General features: G+C 42.7%; 1 protein-coding gene and 1 non-coding gene across 4 annotated transcripts; both read left to right on the top strand.

Annotated features, from left to right (window-relative positions):
• The first annotated feature begins 9,519 nt into the window (after positions 1-9,519).
• Positions 9,520-9,626, top strand: LOC125605490. Its single transcript, XR_007336971.1, has one exon. It is a non-coding gene; the product is annotated as a small nucleolar RNA R71 (small nucleolar RNA).
• Positions 9,627-13,397: 3,771 nt separating this feature from the next.
• Positions 13,398-15,441, top strand: LOC125605489. 3 transcript variants are annotated; one of them, XR_007336970.1, is made up of 9 exons: positions 13,467-13,561; positions 13,742-13,836; positions 13,907-13,976; positions 14,045-14,301; positions 14,382-14,498; positions 14,575-14,623; positions 14,695-14,970; positions 15,069-15,108; positions 15,182-15,441. XR_007336970.1 is itself a non-coding variant. In XM_048775204.1 (8 exons), the coding sequence occupies exons 2-7, from the start codon at positions 13,744-13,746 to the stop codon at positions 14,955-14,957; spliced, it is 849 nt and encodes a 282-aa protein (XP_048631161.1). In that variant the 5' UTR covers positions 13,398-13,590; positions 13,742-13,743; the 3' UTR covers positions 14,958-14,970; positions 15,182-15,441. The 3 variants fall into 3 exon arrangements, 1 of the variants encoding a protein (XP_048631161.1); XR_007336969.1 differs by having other exon boundaries at positions 13,398-13,590; positions 14,695-15,108; XM_048775204.1 differs by lacking the exon at positions 15,069-15,108 and having other exon boundaries at positions 13,398-13,590.
• The last annotated feature ends 678 nt before the right edge of the window (positions 15,442-16,119 follow it).

Here is a 16,119-nt window from a genome sequence, read left to right on the forward strand (position 1 = left end):
CCTATCTCAACTCCTTTTGTCCCTACACTCGTCATCAAGCATCCACACATTCAAATCAACCAACTCTCACATTCATTAAGCACAAAACATCTAGTGAATTCTTGCAAATGGTCAGTCGGTCCAAGTCATTTGGGTAAGGAAGGCTTTTATTCAGGTGAATCAAAAGGAGGTGAATCAAAAGGTTCGAAACATAAAATCTTTACGGTGGTTTACTCTCGAAACAAGTAGCCTTGACATTGCACATAATATATCTAAGAAAGGGACCAACTCATGCATACAATGCTCAATCTCCATTGTTCTACCCTTTTCCCAAACATACAATTACACAATTTTTCCCAAATGTCAAGCCCAACTCACATCTCTCACCAAAAGATCTCAAGAACACCTTGCACGACAAAACTCTTTTCTTTGAAATCTCATAAGGATTTTTCTCAACTTCAAAACAAAACTTAGCTCTAAACAGTTTTGCTAGCCCCTTCTTTTTTTTTTTTCTTTTTTTTTTTTTTTCTTTTTCTTTTTTTTTTTTTTTTTTTTTTTTTTTTTTTTTTTTTTTTTTTGGGGGCCAAGACTTTTCATAAACTGAGCTAGAAGTTTCTCTACTTATCCCATAAAGACTAGCCAATTAAGCACAAGAGTTCACTCTTTTCCTTCCATTTTCTCAAACTCCCAAATCAAACTTTACAACACTCACCCCCATCTATGGCTAGACAATGATGTGCCTAATCTAGCAAGAATGAAGATCAAGCATTGTCGTTCCCGATACTCTCAACATTATGCACATGTAAGACTTTCCTAAGAAGGCCTCACTCATCAAACAATGAAAGCTTAAAAGGAGGGAAAGGTTTTTGGGAGTGGTCTACCACTAGAGTTTGTCAAAAAAGATTGGCATAAAAGATGTGACAACTCAAGTGTGTATAGCCATGACTCGGTACACAAGGGACCCTAAGCAAGAAGCATTAAGTTCGTTTAGTTCAAATAGGGTTGTAGTTGGCTTCAAAGAGTAGGTTTCAGCAATCAACAAGTTTCAAGAAGAGTTTTCAAGGCACGAAACATACAAGTCTTTTCGAGAGGTGCATAGCTTTTCAGGTGAAACGTAGTGTTCTTTATAAGGCATTTAAAATCATTGCTCCCAGTGCAAGTGAATGCAACCTATATGCCCTAGACTCTCCTAGAAATGCAAAATGATGCAAACTGAATGAATTTGTTTTTTTTTTTTATGCAAATAGGTATGCAATGCATGACTCATGAAACAACATCAAAGCAAACATGATCAAATGCTTGGTACCTCCCCCAAACTTGAGTTACACAGTCTCTGTGTTGTCAAGTAAAGAGAGAGATACCGAAATGAAAACTAATATGCAAAAAGGGAATGGTATATACAAGGGAGAGAAAGAAGTACCTCCTATGGATAGTAGGTGGGGGCTGATGCCCCAGCATCGTCGTCGTCAGGTGGGAAGGTGGTATAGTAACCACCGGATGCTGAACCGGAGCCTCCATACCATGGGTGGCTCTCAACCTCGTCAATCTCGTCCTCACTATCAGAAGAAGCGAGGGATGGGGACTTGTTACCGGAAATGGAAGGTTGAGTGGGTGGGTTCCTCCGCTTACGCTGAAGCTGCGCAGCAGTGAGGGGGAAGCCAAGAGCATCAGGCGGAGGTGGAGGCTGGGGGTTCGAGGTGTTCGCGAAAGCGAAGTCTGCTGAGCTACATCCAGCTATCCCCCCCCCTGGTTAAGACATCAGCTACTTTCTTCATGAATTTGGCTGAGGTCTTTGCCTGCTTCTTTACCGTCTTGCTTAGCGCCTTGCACTTATCCTTCAGCTTTTCTATCGTTCTGTCCTGAGCCTTGTTCCACCTCTGAAGGCGACTAATGTGGTCATGAGCATCACGAAGAGCTCCAGGGGGAAGAACTCCGTCATGTGGCTTGAAGTAGTAGCGCGGAGGTCCATAGATATGCTCAGAAGGGTCTGCAACAGGCGAGTCATGTCGCGTAGGAACACTTCTTCTCCTTGATGGAGCAGCATTAACTGGATCGAGAGGCCCGTGTTCTCCAAGAAAGTACTCCTGGGGTATGTTGAAGCTAATAGCTCCAGGTATCTCTAAACTCGTCAGGTTCCGGTTTGGAAGAACCACTTCGACTGGCTTGCCCTGCAAATAGTAGTGGTAGACGTAGTCCTTCCCATACATCCCACTAAAATAGGTAGCAATCCTCAAGTAGGTGCCATCAATGAACTTCGGTCCCACTGCGTCCTTTCCCAAGGGAACATTCAGAAATTGGAGCAGTGGTGTGATCATTCCACCTATCCCCATCTTTGGGCGCGAGTCAGTGGTGGACCACGCCCAGTCTCTGTAGTGCTGGAGACGACCCACAAAGAAACTGACCATCCCGAAGGTAGCATAGATGTCGGTGTTGGGAAGGGGTAAAACTCCAGGTTGGGCGTAGGGACGGATAGCCGGACAGAGCAGTCGCATGTCTTCCTCAGTAACCGTACCAGCTTGCTTCCGTGGGTAGAATGCATGGACTAGCATCCTGTGGAGGTAACGTACGGACGGGTGTCGGATGTGTGAATTCTTGTCAGCCCCGGTAGTGTGTTTGTTTCCAGTGATCAACTTCCAAAGCTCCGTGGGAAGGTTCTCACACTTGGGTAGGGAGTGGTCTTCTAGGTCTTGGAACCCCATGACTCTTCCAATGTCCTTGAAGTTCATGTTGTAGTCTCGTCCATTGACCTTAAAACTGATTTTTCCCCATCCTTGCCTCACATGCGCGGTGTCGTGGTAAGTGACCGCAAGAGAAGATAAGAACTGACAAGTGACATCCTTGTAGAAAGGATATGCCATGGTGAGGAGTTTTGGCATCTTCAAATGTCCTAGCATCTCTTCAATGTCAGAGTCAAGACCCAACTCCTTCAGCAGATCAAGGTCGGCGAACCTGGTTGGAGTCCAAGTGACCTCATTCTTCAAGTGATCATACAGCTCCTCCACAGATGGAGTTTTCGCCCTATCTCGATCAACCGCAACCCCTTTGCCTTTGGACATCTTGGCTTTCTTCGTAGGTGCCTGCTCATCAGCACTCTCAGTTTCACTTTCCTCATGGATGGGAACTGCTACACTTTTCCCTGCCCTCTTCTCCTGTTCTTTCGATTTCCTTGCAGCCAAGGTCTGCTGTCGAACAGTCTTCTGCGTCCCTGAGCCAGTTGGCTCGGAGGGCAAAGCTTTTCCTCTTAGTGCAAACTCTTGTCTTTCAGCTTCTTGCCTCTCAGCTTCCAACTTTCCCTTTGTCTTCTTAACCATTTTCACCTGAAATATTAAAAACTTGAAAAGGGATAAGTAGATGGAAGTAAAGAAGGGCAAGACTTTGCAAGTGAAAATTTGCAAAAGTGAACTTAACAAATGAATTATCAATTTAAACTCAAGTTCAACACAATGCAATGATTCTCACTCTTGTAACACCTTAACGCATCTAGTTCACTCACAGACACACCCAATTAAGGTGAAATTCGAAAACCCCCAAATCCATGAACCCTAACTTTGCCAAAGTGCAAATTAAACTCAATTTCACCGTTTATTCGACAACCCAACTTGATAGATAAGCTTTCCCTAGTCTATTTCACCACAATCTAGCAAGAAAATGACCAAATTTCGATTTTTAAATCCTAGGGTTCATGGACCTACGAATTTGAATTTTAAAACTCAATACCTTGCTTTGGATGAAAAGAAATGGTGAATGGGTGGTGAGGAATAGGCTACAGGGGCGAAAGCTTGGATTTAGAAACAAGAACTAGTCGATTTGGGTGAGAATTGAGAAAGGTTTGGGATTTTTGGTGTGGGTGAGTTTGAGAGAGTTTGAGAGTTTGTGAGAGGAGGGGAGAGTGATAGAGATGGATTCGCGGGGGCTGGGGGTAGGTTTAGGGTCGTCCGGTTCGGTCTAGGGTGGTTAGGGTCGGTTTACTTGAAGTAAACCGGGGTTTAGAGTCAGAAAACTTACCTGGACCGGTTCGGGAGCGACGTGAGGGTGTCGCTGCGAGAGGTCGCTCCCGAGTCCTTCTCTCGCGTCGTGATTCGACGAAAACGCGAGCGACTCTGGAGTGTCGCTCTCGAAACCTCGCTCTGGAGATGGAGCGACTTCGAGGTGTCGCTCTAGGACGTCGCTCCGAGGCAGTTTTTGAGCTCCGTGACGACGAAAACGCGAGCGACTTCGAGGTGTCGCTCCCGTAACGTCGCTCCCAGTTGGAGCGACTTCATGTGCTCGCTCTGAGAGGTCGCTCCGAGAGCGTGTTTGGAGCACAAAACGTCTTTAAGCCGAGCGACCTCGAGGTGTCGCTCCCGTAACGTCGCTCCCAGCTGGAGCGACTTCGAAGTGTCGCTGTGTGAGGTCGCTCCCACGCACGACAATTGCTCGAACCTGCATCGATCAAGCACCTGCACACGACTTCTCTCTCCCCCTTTTTTTTTTTTTTTATAAGATGAAAATGAAAATACCAATGCAATATATACAAGGATACGCATGGGACTTCCTCCCAAGTGAGCTTGTTTTAAGTCTCTAGCTTGACTTTGCCTCTTTTTGGATTAGGCCGGGGTAGGGTCAGACAGTGGAGTTGAAACCCCATCTTCCTCTGGTGCAGTAGCCATGTAGAGCTTAACCCTTTGCCCATTGACTGTGAAGTTTCTTCCATCAGTACTCCACAAAACTATTGCTCCATATGGCCTAACCTCTTTGACTTTGAAAGGACCTGACCACCTTGACTTAAGCTTTCCTGGAAATAGCTTCAGCCTAGAGTTGTAGAGAAGAACTTGATCTCCTTCTTTAAATTCTCTCTTCAGGATATTCTTGTCATGGAAAGCTTTAGTCTTCTCCTTGTAGATCCTTGAGTTCTCAAAAGCATCCATTCTTATCTCATCAAGCTCATGTAGCTGAAAAATCCTTTTCTCCTTGGCACTCTTGATGTCAAAGTTCAGCAACTTTATTGCCCATAGTGCCTTGTACTCAAGTTCCACTGGCAGATGGCAAGCTTTCCCATACACTAGGTTGAAAGGTGTGGTGCCCAGTGGTGTCTTGTACGCTGTCCTATAAGCCCAAAGTGCATCATCTAGCTTATTGGACCAATCCTTCCTTGTGATCCCCACAATCTTCTCCAAGATAGACTTGATCTCCCTGTTAGAAATCTCAACTTGGCCACTTGTTTGGGGGTGATAAGGGGTTGCCACCTTGTGCTTCACACCATTCTTCTTGAGAAGTCCCTCAAGCAGTTTGTTAATGAAGTGGGAACCTCCGTCACTGATCACAACTCTTGGGACTCCAAACCTTGGAAAAATGTTGCTCTTGAACATCTTGGTTACAACTCTAGCATCATTGGTGGGGCTTGCAATAGCTTCCACCCATTTGGAGACATAATCGACAGCCACAAGGATGTATTTGTTTCCAAAAGATGATGGAAACGGTCCCATGAAGTCAATACCCCACACATCAAACACTTCAACTTCAAGGATTGGATTCTGAGGCATCTCATTCCTCTTTGTGATGTTTCCTCTTCTTTGGCAAGAATCACACTTTGAGACAAAGTCTTGTGTATCCTTGAACATATGTGGCCACCAGAATCCAGCTTGTAGTACTTTCGCAACTGTCTTGAAGGTGGCAAAGTGGCCTCCATAAGATGATCCATGACACTGTGTAAGGATCCCATCAATCTCCTCATTTGCAACCACTCTTCTATAAAGCTGATCCTTGCAGAGAATGTAGAGATAGGGTTCATCCCAGTAGTATCTCTTCACATCCTTGTAGAACTTCTTCTTGGCATAGCCCACAAGATTCAAAGGTTCTCTTCCTGTGGCTAGGTAGTTCACCAAATCAGCATACCAAGGTTCCTTCTCTTCTGTTGCTTTGACTTCTTCCAGCTTCCTACCAGTCTCACAAACTGCTATCACTGCTTCAATAGCCATGATCTGCTCCTCAGGAAGTCCTTCGTCAATAGGAATACCAGACTCTACCCTCAACCTGGACAAATGATCAGCTACACCATTCTCAACTCCGGGCTTGTCTTTAATCTCCATATCAAACTCTTGAAGCAAAAGGATCCACCTCAAAAGCCTGGGTTTTGCATCCTTCTTGGCCAAAAGGTGTCTCAAAGCAGCATGATCTGTGTAGACAATGACTTTAGACCCAACCAAGTAGCTCCTGAATTTCTCAAAGGCAAAAACAATTGCCAGCATCTCCTTCTCTGTTGTGGCATACCGTATCTGAGCATCATTGAGGGTTTGGCTGGCATAGTAGATCACATGGGTTTTGCCATCTTTCTTCTGCCCCAAAACAGCTCCCACAGCATAGTCACTAGCGTCACACATGATCTCAAAAGGGAGATCCCAATCAGGTGGCTGGACAATTGGAGCACTAATGAGTTCACCTTTCAGCTTCTTGAAAGCTTGTAGACATTCCACATCAAAACTGAAAGTGGCTTCCTTGCACAGCAGCCTGGTCAAAGGTCTAGTGATCATGGAGAAGTCCTTGATGAACCTCCTGTAGAACCCAGCATGACCAAGAAAACTCCGGATGTCTTTCACTGTCTTTGGTGGGGGCAAACCAACCATAACATCGATCTTGGCTTTATCCACTTCAATCCCCTTCTCTGAAATCTTGTGTCCCAGCACAATCCCTTCTTTGACCATGAAGTGACACTTCTCCCAATTCAGCACAAGGTTGGTGTCTTCACATCTCTGTAGGACCCTGCACAAGTTTGACAAACAAGCAGAAAACGAAGATCCGTAGACAGAGAAATCATCCATAAATACCTCCACAACATCCTCAATCAGATCAGAGAAAATTGACATCATACACCTTTGAAAGGTGGCTGGAGCATTACATAGACCAAATGGCATCCTTCGATATGCAAAGGTACCATAGGGACATGTGAATGTCGTTTTCTCTTGATCATTGGGGTGTATGGGGATTTGGAAAAATCCTGAGTACCCATCAAGAAAGCAGTAGAATGGGTGATTTGCAAGTCTCTCAAGCATCTGATCAATAAATGGTAATGGGAAATGATCTTTTCTAGATGCGGAGTTTAGTTTTCGGTAATCAATGCACATTCTATGACCTGTGATGGTTCTTGTTGGTATCAATTCATCCTTGTCATTTTTAATCACAGTGATACCACCTTTCTTTGGTACAACATGCACAGGTGATACCCATTTAGAATCTGAGATAGGGTAAATAACACCAGCATCTAAGAGTTTAAGAATCTCTTTCTTTACAACATCCTTCAGGTTAGGGTTTAACCTTCTTTGATGCTCGATAGAAGTCATTGATTCATCCTCAAGATGTATCCTATGCATGCACAAAGAGGGTGATATTCCCTTGATGTCATCCAGTGAGTAACCTATTGCCTTTCTAAATCTTTTAAGCGTTTTCAAAAGTTCAGACAGCTCAGTTTCAGTAAGTTCACTACTCACAATGACAGGGTAAGTTTCATTAGGACCAAGGAATGCATACCTTACACCATGGGGTAGAGGTTTAAGCTCCACTTTAGGTGCCTTAAGCTCACTCCAGTCATTCTGCTGGGTGTCATCTTGCTGAGTGGCTGAGACTTCTTGGTGAACCATCTGTGGAAACTCCTCGTACTGATCCTTACTGACAAACCCCTGGTGTGAATCCAGCATCATCCCGTAGGCAGTACTCTCCAGGTTCTCAATCACCACAGCCTCTCTCTCTACAGTCAAAGCATGTTGTAGAGGGTCCTCTAGTGACAATTCTTCAAGGAGTTCATCAGCAAGGGCGTCCATCTCTTCAATGTAGAACACTTGCCCTTGAACTGTTGGCCTCCTCATTACCTCTTTGATGTCAAAATGGAGAATGTGCCCTTTACCCAGATGGAGATCAATCTTGCCTTCTTTCACATTAACAATAGCTCCTGCTGTTGCTAAGAAAGGCCTTCCAAGGATTAAAGGGTCTTGAGCTTCTTCACCCATTTCAAGCACCACAAAGTCTGTAGGGATCTCATAATTTCCAACCATCACTGGGAGGTCCTCTAAGATACCCACAGGGTACTTCACTGAACGATCAGCCAATACCAGAGAAAGTCTACACTTCTTGTACTGAGTGAAGCCGAGCTTCTTAGCAACAGATAGAGGCATCAAGCTGACACTAGCTCCCAAATCGCAGAGACATCTATCAAATACCATAGGTCCAAGAGCACAAGGTAATGTGAAGCATCCTGGATCTTCTAGCTTCTTTGGAATGACAAGCCTCTGAATGATAGCACTGCACTCATGAGTGAGAATCACCATGCCCTCCATCTCTTTCTTCTTTGCAGCTACAGCATCTTTCAGGAACTTGCTGTATTGAGGAATCAGCATGAAAGCATCAATAATGGGCATTGTGATCTGGACTTCACTCATTTGCTTTTCAAATAGAGCTTGGTACTTCTCTAGCAGCTGCCTCTTGAATCGACCTGGGAATGGGAGCTTGGGCTCATAGGCAGGAGGAACAAAAGAACTTTCACTGGCAGGAGTGACAACTTCACCATCCTTAACTGTTTTCTTCTCTTCTCCAACCTTTCCTTTTCCTTTGGCTTCCACTATCTTCTCTAAGATCTCGTCATTGATCTTCTCATCAACAATCACCACTTCATCATCTATGTTGATGGCAACCCCCTCACTTTGTTTCTCAGCATCCTTGGTGAGAGTTCTCTGAGGTAACTCCTTACCACTCCTGAGAGTGATAGATTTCATGGTTTCCTTTGGGTTTTGCTCAGATTTTCCAGGTAGAGAACCTTGTTGGCGATTTTGTTGAGTGTTCATGGCAGCAAACTGGTTCTCCAAAGCTCTGAACTTGTTGTTGAGCTCATTGTAGCTCCCATCAATCTTTGAGTGAAGGTTCTTCAACTCATAGCCAACATGCTTCTCACTTCTTGTTTGAGACTCCAGGATTTGTTTCAGTAGAGCTTCAGTGGTGTTGACCTGAGGAGTTGAGGTAGAGGGATTAGATTGCTGTTGGGAAGAATGGTTGCCCTTGTTGTTGAAACCAGGAGGAGGGTTTTGCTGAGGTTGATAGCTGCCTTGCTGATTATTCCGAGGCTGATAACCACTCTGTTGGTTGTTGGAATAGGATTTCTGTTGGTAGTTGTTGTACTGAAAGTTGGGCTCTTTCTTGTACCAGCTACCATTGTTGTTGATGAAACACAGCTCTTCCTGACCTTCCAAACCCTCAACTTCATGGACAACAACTGGTGTCTCTTGGCTTGGGTTGCCAACAAAGTGCAGCTGCTCTTGGGTAGCTTTGTCAGCAATGAGGATGTCTATCTTATCTTGTAGAGCCTTCAACTCCTTCCTCGTCTGCTTATCATCTGTTCTACTACCTCTGTCGTGGTCTCCACTGTAGACTGCATCACTTTTAACCATGTTGTCAACCAGCTCCTCTGCATCCTCCTCAGTTCTCCCCAAGAAGAACCCATTGCTAGCTGTATCCAGTCTGGCTCTGTACTTAGGAAGAGCACCACGGTAGAATGTGCTCAGCAAACTCTCCTTAGAGAAACCATGGTGTGGGCATTGAGCTTGGTAGCCCTTGAATCTCTCCCAGGCTTCACTGAATCCTTCCAAGCCCTTCTGTTGAAAGCTGGAAATCTCATTTCTCAGCTTAGCAGTTCTTGAAGTAGAGAAGAACTTCTCCAAGAATGCTCTCTTGCAATCATCCCAAGTGGTGATAGAGTCGCTGGGTAGAGACTTCTCCCACTGACGTGCCTTATCCCCCAAAGAGAAAGGGAATAGCTTGAGCTTTAAGGCGTCTTCGGACACACCATTGGTTTTTGACAACCCACAGTAGCTGTCGAACCTGTCCAAGTGATCAAATGGATCCTCTAGAGCCAAGCCATGATACTTGTTGTTCTCGATCACGTTGAGGAGTCCTGATTTGATCTCAAAGTTGTTGGCTGCCACAGCGGGTGCTCGGATTCCCAATCTATGACCATGAATGTTGGGGCGATCGTAAGTGCCAATGGGGCGAGCTGCTCGCTGTTGGTTAGCTGGAGCATTGTTATTAGCGCCATTGACGCCTGCATCATGCTGATGAACGTCTCCCATATCAGTGTTCAGTCTTTGCAGTTGAGCCTGTTGCTCTTCTTCTCTTTTCTTTCTAGCACACTCTCTCTCTAAAGCTCTGATGTCTGCAGCTCGTGGAACTAGGTTTGATGGACCGTTGCTCCGCAAGTTCATACACCTGTAGAATAAGAGGAGGTGAAAAAGAGTCAGTAACAAAAGAAAATAAAAATGACTTAGTCTCAAGCAATTGACTAAATCTCAATGTTTAAATCTACTCAGAATTTGGCAACGGCGCCAATTTGATGTTAGGAGTTTTCAAGGCTCCTAAGACAAATGTTGTAGTATAAATGATTGTCGAACCAGTTCTGAGAGATGTGAAAGCACCGAGAATGCAAGTAATCACTTAATCTAAGTGCAACCAATGGTTTTTAAAAGGGTTTTTAAACTATAACTAACTAAAAGGGATAACTAAATGATACTCTCTTAACTATGGAAAAGAGAACTCATGGATATAGGGATTAGACATCGGGTGATCAAGTTTCGAACTAAGGATGGCAAACGATCAATCAAACTATCAACCTTAAGCTTAGACACAATCCTAAACAAACTCTATGTCTAGATGAATGTTCATTTACTAACACAATCCAAGCATCAAATGTCTTTGGTTGAACGATATGAAAGTAATCATAACTAGCAAGTCCAATGGCTATCTTAGCACCTCTAACAACAAATGTCTTTGGCAAAGTATGCTAAAAGCTAGGAAGAGTTGTCTCGGGCATTTCCTCGAACACCTTTCGGGTGAGAAATGCCTAAGAATCAACAACTGAGTGGCCAACTCAGAAGATGCATTAGGTTCACTCTGCTAGCAAGGAAATATGAATGATCTACACTAAAACATCCTAGCTCTAACCTAATCACCCTTAATCTCCCTAACCCATGAATTCAAAGGGGGATTACTCACTAATCTCCATGATTCCTCTTAAACCCATGCTGGATTTCAGATTAATCATGTAGAGAAACACAAAGAAAATAAATATAAGAACACAGAATTTCAATAACAAAACTGATCAATTGATTCAAGAGATGACTTTCCAAGAGTTTTTGGTGGTTTTTCTTAAGAACAAAGATGATCTGCCTCCTGGTGGCTTACAGAGTATTAAAACATAGGTTTAGAAAATAAAAACGTGCATCATGAAATGACCAAAAGGCCCTTGAGAAATCATAAGTTCGAGCAGAAATAAGACGCGGAGCGACCTCCGCTCGTCGCTCCGAGTAGTCGCTCCATACTTCGGGAGCGACCTCGCTGTGTCGCTGCGAGAGGTCGCTCCGGACTCGTTCTCGCGTTCCCGAGTGATGAAAAAGCGAGCGACCTCCGCTCGTCGCTCCGAGTAGTCGCTCCATGCTTCGGGAGCGACCTCGCTGTGTCGCTGCGAGAGGTCGCTCCGGACATGAAAACGCGAGCGACCTCCGCTCGTCGCTCCGAGTAGTCGCTCCATGCTTCGGGAGCGACCTCGCTGTGTCGCTGCGAGAGGTCGCTCCGGACTCGTTCTCGCATCTCCGGGTGACCAAAACGCGAGCGACTCTTCCTTGTCGCTCTGGTAAGGTCGCTCTGATGGGGAGATCAGAGCGACTTGACGGTGTCGCTCCGGACTGGTCGCTCCGGTAAGGTGCTCGCCCAATGATCACTTTGAACACTTCTTTTGGACTCCAATTGCACCCAAATGTCTCCAAGAACTCCATGTGGTACTCCAATACCTGATAAGGACTCATGTATGCAAAATGCAACCTAAACATGGCTAAATCCTAATCTATATGATCAAAATGCACATGGGTGAATGGATAAAACATTAGAAATATGCAAGATATCAAACATTTAACAAAAGAAAGATATGTGAATGATCCTATATGCCCATGTGTTTTCATCAAGAAAACAACATCCGAATTTGTGATAATCGCGGTATATGTTGATGATCTAAATATTATTGGAACTCAGAAGGAAATACAAAAGGCATCAGAATATCTAAAAGGAGAATTTAAGATGAAAGATCTCGGAAAGACACAGTATTGTCTTGGCCTTCAAATAGAACATTTTCAAAATGGTATATTTGTACATCAATCTACATACACCAAAAGAGTGTTGAAACACTTTAATATGGATAAATCTAATCCCCTTAGTACTCCGATGGTCGTCAGATCACTTAACATTGAAAGTGATCCATTTCGACCACCTGAGGAAAAAGAAGAGATACTTGGTCCGTAAGTATCATATCTAAGTGCAATTGGAGCGTTGATGTACCTTGCAAATTGTACACGGCCTGATATATCATTCGCTGTTAATCTTCTAGCAAGATTTAGCTCATCTCCAACACGAAGACATTGGAATGGAATTAAACATGTCTTTCGTTACCTACAAGGGACTATTGATTTAGGCTTATTTTACCCTAAAGATTCAAATGGTCAAATGGTTGGTTTTGCAGATGCAGGATATCTTTCAGATCCACACAAAGCCCGATTGCAAACAGGATATGTTTTTATGATCGGAGGCACTGCTATATCTTGGCGTTCTCAGAAACAAACGCTTGTGGCTACCTCTTCAAATCATGCTGAGATCATCGCACTCCATGAAGCAAGTAAATAATGTGTATGGCTAAGATCAATAAGCCAACACATTTGTTCAAGTAATGGGATTGACAAAAGTACGGGGCCAACTATTCTATATGGAGACAATGCAGCATGTGTTGCTCAAACGAAGGAAGGATATATCAAAACCGATAAAACAAAGCATATTCATCCAAAGTTCTTCTCATACACTCAAGAGCTCGAGAAGAAGAAAGAGATTGAAGTAAGATATGTCCGATCATGCGACAATGCAGCCGACCTCTTCACAAAAGCACTTCCTACTTCGGTATTCAAAAAACATGTCCATAACATTGGAATGCGTCATCAGAAGGATCTATGACTGCTCAATCGAGGGGGAGCTTACGTAGTTGTAATCTTTTTACTTAATTATGGTTTTTCCCATTGGGTTTTCTTAGAAAGGTTTTTAACGAGGCAACAAAGACGTTAAGCGAGAGCGGAGAGTGAAACCGGTCCCCAAGGGGGAGTGTTACGAAACTTAATTTCAAACAAAGAGGCGCACACATATGTTGAAATAATAAAAGATGTGGGTCCTACTGCCACTATTTGCACAGTGATTTTTCTTTTATAAATATGAAGTTTTTCGATCATTTGTAAGATACCGTTACATCTTCTTCTTCTTCCTTATAACAAATTCTCTACCTTATATTAGCGTTATTTGCTTCCTACACGTATTAAATTCTACTCTTATTTAAATTTTTCGATTATATAAATTATAAGTTATTTTATAACAAATATTATTTTTTGTTGAGGGGGTATTACAGCGTTTTATCACCCGTCACCCGGATACTCCCCCCCTTTGACTCCGACGGTGAGGTCTCTCAAAGTTTGGGAGAAAAAGAGAGAGAGAAAGAGAGAGTAGCAGTCAATTAGGGTTTATTCCAAACGATAAATCGGAGGTTCGTGCAAGTCCCAGAGGGATGCAACGGTGACTTCTTTTCTAATCGCTATACTTCATTTATACAGTGCGGATCTGATTTCGTCACTCGAATCTTAGTGGCTGCAAGTTTCGAGTTTCGAGGCTCCTCCTTTGTATTTCGTGTATGTTAATATTGGACCTTCGTTAACAATTTGAGCAGAAATGTCTCAAATCGATCTACCGTTTGAAGTCGGTGACACCATCGAAGCAAGATCTTTCGAATTGGGGTTTCGTGGAGCATGGTTCCGATGCAAGGTACTCCTCATTTTCTTATCCGTATCCGTGTCGAAAGAAGACTCATCATTATGTTCTTTTCTTTTATCAGATTACAAAGATATTCAACAAAGGGAGAGCATTATTCTACGATTTGGAGTATCTTGATTTCACAGAAGAAGGTTGGTTTTGCAAACCTCTGGGTTTTCATGTTTTTTTAGATGCTTAAAACATTTTGAAAATGCCTCAGGAATACACACAACAAAAGTATATCAAAAACGCCAAGGCGAGAGCGAGAATATCCTAATGGTTCGACCCATACGCCCCCGTCAGTCTCATGAAAATGAGGAAGGTTGTGGTGGAGAAGAAGAAGAAGAAGAAGAAGAAGAAGAAGTTGTTGTTGTTCGTGGTCTTTGGAAGGTGGGTGACTTGGTGGACTGGTGGAAAGACGATTGCTATTGGTCTGGAACGGTTCTAGAAGTGAATGAAGAAGATGAAACGGCTAAGGTATGTGAAAGTTTTGAACTTTGTTGCAAAATGTGCTTTTAGAGGCTGTTTGAGATCTAGATTTTTGCATCTTTTTGTAGATTGAATTGGTGCCTGAACCGTATGGCGAAGGAAAAAGCTACGATGCTATGTTTAAGGATTTGGTTCCTTCATTGGAATGGTCACTTGAAGATGGATGGATTGTGCCTTTCTCTAAGGTTACTAAAGTATCCCTTACGGAGTGTTGACTATGTTGTTCCTCGTGTTGTTTCTGAAATCAATCTTTCTTTATAGGATGGTGAAAAGAGGCAGTGTGCTAAGCTAATGAAACTTCCTAATGAAGGTTCGATTCAACGAGATCTTTTCCCAAATGTTTGAGGTGTTAATTCATTCCTAGATGGTTTTTGGATATAGGAGCTGAAGAAACTAGAGAAGAAGAAAAGCAGAGACCCACAAAGAAGTTAGCAGTTGAAGAAGAAGAAAAGCTGAGACCCACAAAGAAGTTAGTAGGAGACCAAGATCTTGCGTTGAATATCATGGAATCAGAGTCTATAGAAGCTGCTGTGATGGACTTGGAGGAGCAAATTGTTCGAATAGAATGGATAAAAGGAATGTTATTGCTAAATTCAGATAATTCAACCTGGATATATGAGGATTATCCTCCTCCATCTTCCTAAAAATATGTGACAGGTTATAATCATCTCTCTTTCTTCTTTTCTTTGAACCTAACCTAAACGTCTCTCGAGTTGCCTTTTAGCCTTCTCAAGTTGTTGTTTCATTTTGTTCAGGCTTTGAATTGGTTCTCTTCTGTATCACAATTTTTTATAGGTAAGATGGATTTTTACTTTTGCCATGATCACCATTTCTGATGGATTCTAAGAAAAGGTTTTTTTTTTGGCAGTCCTTAGGTGGAGGAGTAGAGTAGAAGATGTAAATGAGGGTAAGACCTAAGATGGATCATATTTGACACGTTTTGAGATAATTGAAAACGGAACATGACTCTGTTTCTTAGACGTCTTTCTTTTAGGTATTTTGGTTTCCTTTGTTTTTTTTTTTGTTTGTTGATATACTTTGCAACAATTTCCTCTGTATTTAACCTCGAACCTACTTTTTGTAGTCTGGGAATTGAACTAAAGAGAAAGTTAAGGATTAGTAATTTCATTCTCTAAGGGATGTTTTAGGTAAACAAGATATTGTTCCTTTCCTTCGAACTATCTCATAATCGTTGGTTTCAAAAAGAATGCCGCCTACGACTTTTGACCGGAACAGAATACGATCCGATCCGAAATGGACCGGTTCGACTTAGTTTTGGTATTTATGATTTTAACCAATGGATATTAATATATATATATCCACATTCGGTTTTTATCCGGAATCAATCGGATACCCATTAAATCGAAAAACATAGAGAATTGTATTTCTTGCGAGTCAAAGCCAAGTTGAAAAGGCAAAGTTACATGGGCAAGAGCACTAGTCTATGTCAACTTTGTTATAATTACCCACATAATATACCATAAGATTTTTATTTATTTTCCTTTTTAGAAAAACAAAAATAAATTAAGTTTATGATCAAATAAACTTTATGTAATTTTTTTAATTTTGTAAACACTTGCCATATGTTAAATTTTGATTGGTAGAGTGACTTGTGCTTTATTATATAAGTGATACAGTTCATATATATTAAAATATTAATTATATTCAGCATTAAAATTATCAAATATTCTACAATATCTATATATATAAAGAAGGGTTTGATTCTCTCCCAGGCTGTCTACGTAGGATGCCACGTCACAAATTCGTTAATCCACAGCGCGACGCGTGTCTTAGAAGAACGGAACT

This window comes from Brassica napus, unplaced genomic scaffold (assembly GCF_020379485.1).
Source record: "Brassica napus cultivar Da-Ae unplaced genomic scaffold, Da-Ae ScsIHWf_752;HRSCAF=1088, whole genome shotgun sequence".
Classification (NCBI taxonomy): Eukaryota; Viridiplantae; Streptophyta; class Magnoliopsida; order Brassicales; family Brassicaceae; genus Brassica; species Brassica napus.